This window comes from Crocodylus porosus, unplaced genomic scaffold, assembly GCF_001723895.1.
Source record: "Crocodylus porosus isolate Cpor-Errol unplaced genomic scaffold, CroPor_comp1, whole genome shotgun sequence".
Taxonomy (NCBI): domain Eukaryota; kingdom Metazoa; phylum Chordata; order Crocodylia; family Crocodylidae; genus Crocodylus; species Crocodylus porosus.
In genome coordinates, this window is record NW_017728943.1 from 24,623,065 (window position 1) to 24,630,722 (window position 7,658).

The 7,658-nt window shown below is 40.9% G+C and overlaps 1 protein-coding gene across 1 annotated transcript in view; it reads right to left on the bottom strand.

The window, feature by feature from the left end:
• MRPS5 (mitochondrial ribosomal protein S5) overlaps positions 1 to 7,658 on the bottom strand; it is a 109,719-nt gene that overhangs the window by 26,685 nt on the left and 75,376 nt on the right. Inside the window, exon 6 of the mRNA XM_019549034.1 lies at positions 1,885 to 1,975. Coding sequence (XP_019404579.1) covers positions 1,885 to 1,975 — 91 coding nt within the window. The remainder of the gene's footprint in view (positions 1 to 1,884; positions 1,976 to 7,658) is intronic.

Here is a 7,658-nt window from a genome sequence, read left to right on the forward strand (position 1 = left end):
GTCATCCCTTGGGGCGCTCTGGTGAACAAACGTTCCCCCAGATCCTGGTGGTCACCCCTGATAAACTTATAGGTGGCCATCAGATCAGATCACCTCGGTGGATGTAATAACTGATATAACTGATTTAGGCTTAATTGGTTTATTGAACTTCTGTATCAGAGCCCCTGCAGATTCAAGTTAACTCACAGTTCCACAGCACCCCACAATGCTTTGCACCCCCTCTGCAAACCCCTTCCCTCCCCCCAAGGGTAAATGAGCTAGCTTGGCCCTAGCCGTCTGCTCCAGCCAAGCAGGGAGGTGTGCTCTAGTGCCTCCTGACCTCTGGCCTGGGCCACTGTAGGCATGTAGCTGCATTTTCAGAATCAAAAGCGAGTATCTGCTCACTTCCTTACCAGTTCAATCTATGCAGCTTAGACTAACCTGCAAAGATTGGATCAATTCAGCTTTGGGGCTTTTGACTGGCTGTACTTAGTCTGGAAGTCATGTTACATTAAACTCCCCCTTTCTTGCTTGGTAAAGTAGAGCTATGATCAACTGGAGTCTCTTCTGACCATGACCATTAGTGCTTCCTCTGAAGAGAGACTCCTCCCCTCCTACTTATGCAGATTTCTCAAACTTCTAAAAGTTAATCTCTCTCATGCAGCAAATTCAGTGAACCACGCATCCCCTACTGGCTATTTTTGTGCTGAGAAACCTGCACAAATTCATCTGCAAATGCAACTGTCCTGTCAATATTGTAAACCCTTTACAGTCTGGTGTTTCTCTACTTATTTACTTATTTACTTTTGGCATCATTCAGAACTTTTTAAAAGTCTCACTGTTTCTCTAATAGGCCTAATGCAATAGGCTCTTCCATGTGGAAGAGACCTCTTCATGGGAGAAGAAAAATGTTAACAGTGAAATTTTGCATAACTGAAGTCACTGAGTTTTAATATAGACTTCAAAGAGGCTAGGGTTTCATCTGAAGTATTTTATGTTACAATTACATTCCAACAGATGCACTATTTAAAGGAATGCTGCCATATACCTGAGTGTTTTAGTGAGCTGATCCATTAAGTAACAGAGAATACTGAAAGGACTGTGGGCACGAAGGTAGCTTACAATGCGTTTCATAGACTCAACCTAAAATAAATTCAAAATCTTTTTTTTAAATCAGGGTAACTCGGAAGAGCTGAGAAGATTATTAGTAAGCTATGCATTACATTTAAACCCAATTGGGACAGATCATGTTGAGGTAGAAGATGAGAACATCCCCTCCCCAAGCACACACACAGTTCAGAAAGTTATTTCTAGCTGAGTAATAAGTAACAAAAGCATAAATATCCATTCGTACATCTATGGCATACAGTAACAAAACATGCATAATTTTCAAAATAAGAAAGAGCAACTCACATTAGGTTGCCACCTTTCCTCATTTGTTTAATTGTCTTAACGACCACCCCAAAACTAAATTATTTGCTTTGTTGGCTTTTAATCATAAATAACATGTTATATGGAAGAAAAAACAGTATGTAAAGAAATCTGTAAAGTAAAGTAACCTGTTTTGTATATACACCAGTAATACTGGCCCTGTTGCACAGGAATTAAACAAAAGTTACTGTTAAAACTGGATATTATATTTCAGTCTTTGCTACTTTGCTTTACATATAAGAACATGGATGATGGATGTCCCTGATGAGGTTTTTTTCCCCCTGAATTATCAGTTACAACAGAAATTCTCTTCCCCTTTCTATATTATTTTCTATGCCTTAGTCTCCAGTAAAAAAAACAACCCCAGTTTATTAATTAAAAAAAGGCAGATCAACAGTATGGCTCTATATTATTTGTCATGCTTCCCTCTTCCCTCATCCAAGCAACCACACACTTTTTATCAACTGCACTTACCTGCAGCCCCATTTCCATTTCCAACAACCACAAGGGCACTCACAGATTTTTTCCGCCCGTCTCTTCCTGTCATACAAGCTACATGTTTCAGCTAGGAGGGAAAAAGAAAGGCATTTTACCATGACACAGTCTAAATGCCTTTTATTACAAATCATTAATGTCTTTTGCAATTTGATTTTTTTTTTAAAGACTGAGACATATGCTGCCTTTTGTGAATGAATACTTATTACCTGCAACAGAATACTGACTTTAAGGTATATGTATTTAAAGACAACTGAAAAACTGTCAACGACATACATTTGCACTGCAGCACACTTTCATTATACCAAAGAGAACCTTTTCTCTGTGGCTTCTTCTGTACTGTTTAGTAACATAATGCATGCACATTCTGTAATACAATCAGCTTTGTATATGAACTCAATCACCACACTGCAGAACTAGCATGGAAGAATAAAAGAAATAAAATTAAAGAATACGAAGAGATGTTAACACCTAGTTTCCCAACTTCAAATTTTGATGTTTTAGAAACTCTCATTTAATTGCTATGGGCAGGTTATTATTTTGCATCATTTGAAGAATGGGAACTAAATCTGCTTTCAGATAGCAGAAAACACTAATTTTTATCTCCAGTCACTAAGACAGTGACTGCTAAAACCACATCTGAAGGCAAGTACAGAAAAAGGGGGAAAAAAAAAGAAGGTAATTAGAAGGCAATTTGACTTCCAGGAAAAACATATTAAAAGAAAAACCATATAGCTCCTTCAAAGAGAAAAGTGAGACAACCAGTTACTGGTCACAAAAGTACTTGGGAAAAGATGGCTTTGTTGTTACATTGCTGCAATGGAAGTTGAGAGTTCTGGTTTCAGATCCTGACTGCCACTAACGTGTTTATGACCTTTAGCAAGTCATTTAATCATGCGGTTCCCAAGTTTCCCTCATTTAAAATGGGGTATTAGACAAAGACTAGGAGAGATGGAATGTCTTGTAATATGATGGTTTATATTCAAAAGACCTACCATTCATTATTCCCTAATTTTATAAATATTAGCACCTCAACATTACTACTGAATAAATTCATTTTCCTTCCAGTTAATTTCCCCCAATGGGCTTTTTTTTTGCCTTTTTGTAAAGGAAAAAACACTGTACTAATGCATAGCTTAAAGGAACCATACCTATCCTTCCAGAAAGCACTACACTAACAGTGATATTAAGCATGCACAATTAATACATGCATATATAATTTTAGTAATTATACTAGCTCTTCAAGAAGTCAGTCTAGTATCAATTTAAACAGCAGGTAGGATTTTCAGAAAGCAAATTATGGTAGCCTGACTCTTCCCACCCAAATTCACAGTAACACTCCCTCCAACTTAATGGTAACAAATACTTCTGAAAGCCACACCCTTAGTTTACAATACTTTGTTATTAAATTCAAGACACACATAGTTTCATAGTTGTTGTTAGGAGTTGGAAGGAACCACATTCAAGAGACAGATCTTCATAAATGTTGAGCCTTCCTCACAGCCTATATTAGTCTTCTTCCCTCTAACTTCCATCTGGCAGTAAGGCAGCTAACTAACAAAAAACTTGAGATACTGACGTCATGCAGGAAGCCTGAAACCAAATGAAGGCCGTTTTTTCGAGCAGCATCTAAAAATTATTACTTTTGCTCTGTGTGTATTTCTTCAATGTTCTCAGTGCACACACATATTGAAACTAGGATGCATATTTAAAAATAAACCTGGGATTTCTGGATTACACTGAATACTAGTCTCTCTCAGCCAGGAGGGGGCAATAATGGCACATGGGATTGACTACTCAAGAAGAAATATTATGAAAACTGCATTTGTCAGCTGTCTCTGAGCAGTTCTGATAGAAAATGTGTTCAGTCACCCATCACGATCACAGCTATCACATCTCTCTTCAAACTCTGCAAAGGCCATTCAAGCTTGATAATGTACATAGGCAGCCAAGACTGTTAGAACATCAGTGTCCTTAGATTCCTCCCCCAACCCTTGGTGCCTTATTAAATCAAAGAACAATTTTTTTTCCACCTGTTCATCAGTATTTCCCTCCCTGCTTTGGGATTAAAGCATGCAACTGAGAACATATCATTAGAATGCAACAGAATTAATATGTAATTAACAGCTTGTTGCTTTTAAAAATAGCACAGTTAAAAAGCTGATTAAAATGAGAATCTAAGAAGTGCCATCCTTGGTCAAACCAATGATAAATTTAGTTTAGTGTCCCATCTCTGACAGTGGCAAAAGTAGATGATATAGAGCTGTGTTTCTCAACCTCTTTTGGACCAGGACTCATCTGTAAACATGAATGGCCAGTCTCAACCCAGTGCCCCTCACTCCCACTTGCTGCCCCCTGGCCCCAGCCCCCCAGGGATAGGGAGAGGGTGTGCGGGGCCCTCAAGCAGCCCCTTGCAGGCTGGAACTCTATCTGCCTGCAAGGAGAAAAGCTGCGGTTTCCCACATTTTTCTCCTTTAAAGAAGAATCCATTTTTAAAGTTTGTTGATTCATTTTTACAGGTTGTTCACGACCCTTTCATATATTCCTGTGACTCACTTCTGGGCCGCGACCGGCTGCCTGTGCCTTTTAGTGCTCAGAGGCACATCCCTTCCCCTCCCCTTCTCTCATCTGTTGCTCCTGTTTTTCCTGCTGTCCTGGGGGTAGGAGAAGCTGCCGATTTCCTTCTACCCACCCCAACCAGGCTGCACAGGTGCTGGGCTCGATTGGCGACGAACACAGTGGCAACAGTGTGGTAGGAGCCATTTCCTCCTCCCTGTCCAGATCCCTCGGAGCAGGCATAGGGAGAGGGAACCCCCCAGCCCATCCTCCTGCTGCTGTCCAGTCCCTGTTCACAGTTGAGCCCATCCCCTATGCAGTCTGGCCAAGGCAGGAACAAGCACCTTTCATGCTTCCCCCACCCTCTGGGACAGCAGGGAAAGCAGCAGGTTTGGGAAAGGCAGAGGGGGAAAGAAAGGGAGGGGGACTTGCCTCTGAGCATGAAGGGGGGATTTTCACCTGCATTACGGACTTGAAAAGAATTTCTGGAGGCTCCCAGAGCACTGTACCCCTGGGAGGAAGGAGGTAAAGGGCAGTGAGACTGGGAACACAGGGATGCAGCCACCCCTGCAGTGAATGCTGTTGTCCTCGCACCCTGCTTTCGAAAATCAGGGCTCTACCCTGATTTAAAAGTGATCCATCTCCTATTCAGTACCCTCCCTGACATCCACCATTATTGGTTTAGAGATTCCATCTCCTTTAGTCATTCTGTTCAATAGCTAATACTAGATATCTCATCCATTAATTTATTCAATCCCATTTTGAACTTGGCTATGCTAACTGTCTTGAACACCTCCTGTGGCAATGAATTGCACAAGTTAAGTGCATGTGGCATAAAAAAGTAATTTCTCTGGTTTCTAGTTTTAAACCTGTGACCTATTTATTTCAGTGTGTGGCCCCTCATTCTACTGTTCTGGAACTTGGTGAACAACAGTTCTCTGTTCCCTTGTGCATATCCTTCATGGTCTTCTAGACCTCTATCATATCCCACCTCAGCCTTTTTTTCCTCTAAACTGAAGAGTACTAGCCTTTTTAGTCTCTCTTGAAGTCACGATTACCCCTATTCATTATATTTAAATTTAATTCATATTTATGCAGTTTTTTAAAGCATGTAAACAGGCACAAGTTCAACCTTAATCACAGCCTACTCTGATTTGACTGTTCCCATTCTATCCATGATCCAGTGCTAAAAATTTAGATTCAGCTTTCTTTTGAAAATTGGAAGAAAACAGAACATCTCTTTGAAACACAAAACAAAGCATATCTAACATCTCTAAAAAGAGGAAAGAAAAACAAGAGTTTCACAATGCTGTAATGGGAGTGCAGATAGGGAGGTTGTAGCCTAAAGAAGTGCCAATGTTTATTATGTCATTCATACAATATTAACACTCGTACTGTGCTTTGTTGCATTATACATTTTTTTAAAAATCCCCACATGGTACTAGAGCTCTTGCCCTTCTAACAATGTAATATCCACAGGGGTCATAGAATTATAGGGTTAGAAAGGACTTCAAGGGTCACCTAGTCCAACCCCCTGGAGGTTCAGGTCCTATTTCTGTATTACAGGGGTTGTCACCAGGGGGTACACATACCCCTGTGGGGTACTTGAGAAGGCCCTAGGCAGTAGCGCGGGTGGGTGGGAACAGAGTACCGCCATGCATCATCCCATGCTGCCACACAGGTGCCACCCACCCAGCTTGACCGGGGGCGGGTGGACACTCAGGGGAAGCTTGCCTGTGGAGGCTGTCACCACTCCACGTTTGGCCACGCACCACCCTCTCCACTTCACATCCAGCCACTGGGAGTACACTGTTCCATGTCCAGCTGCCAGGGGGTACACTGATCCAGAAAGGTTGAAAACCCCTACTGTTAGTATCCTAGACATATTTCTATTGCGCCTCACCCCTGGACAAGGCAATGGAAGATGCACTGAGATTCTAAGCCAAAATGACTATGCTTGGGAATCCATAATTTCTGGATATCAGTTACAACATCACTCTTAGACTATCCTTGGCTTTTCCTTTCATACAGTTTAAGAATCTGTAAGATGGTATTCTTAAGACATGGCATGAGCTGATTCTTATGTCACATATCCAATACTACAACATGAGATGTACACCCATGTATTTTTGGAATACCAATTCCTGAAGTAAAAGAATAAGGCAGCATCCTTTCCTCTTCTCTGCCCCTGTCCTCTACACTTCATTACTCACGGGGCAGGGCTTCTGCTCCTTTTTAGACAACATATCTGAGAGGGGTGCTGACAGAGGAAGCAAAATGACTCCAGTGTGATAGGTACTGGAATAGTAGCATTTCCATATGGGTGGATTTAACAGGGCTTGCAGGACATGTGTAAAAACACTTGGGATTGCCTGTCAAATGCATGACAACTGAAGATATATTTCTGATATGTAGTACTATTATGAACAGCATGAAATCTATTGCAACAGAATCATCATAAATTTATCATCAATTCTCCACAAACTGTCCTTTTCTGGGCAAAGATTAATATGCCACTGCTTCTATTAGATGACAAAATTATAGCTGAGGAATACCCAAATTTGCCTTCCCTTCTCTATAGAAAACATCAACAACAGAACAGGAATTCACCCAATGATTTGTAACTACAGCAACAATACATCTCCCCAAAGGCAAATTTTTGTAATGAAGTTGTGTTAGAAATTATATTAAAATGAATGCAAGCTAGGCAGAGGGTACAGCATGTTGTAGGGACAGGACATGTGGTAAATCTGTCACATTGTTCCCCCTGAACTGGTGACATGATAATGATCTCCAAGAATAAGATGCTCAAAATGGTACATAAACTCCTATACCTTCTGATAAGGCAACTTTATTTTAGGACATAGCCTCAGGTTATGTTACTGTCCAAGAATACAGCCATTAATGTGGATGAATATTGTACAGGTCATCAAGTCTCCTACAACCCTGGTCAACTGGTACACTACATGAAATATTTGCCTCCATGGGCGTTTTTTGATTCAATAGCAGGAGATATTAGAATTGACTATATCTTGCTTCAGGATAAACTTTTGGAATACATCAAGCCTGACAAACTTACCCCAAGGAGGATTACTCCGCGCTGGTCTGGTCCTGCAGGGAGCAAACCAGGAAAGCCAAGGCTGCAACTGAACTCCAACTAGCTTCAGGCATCAAGGACAACAAAAAGTCCTTTTTCA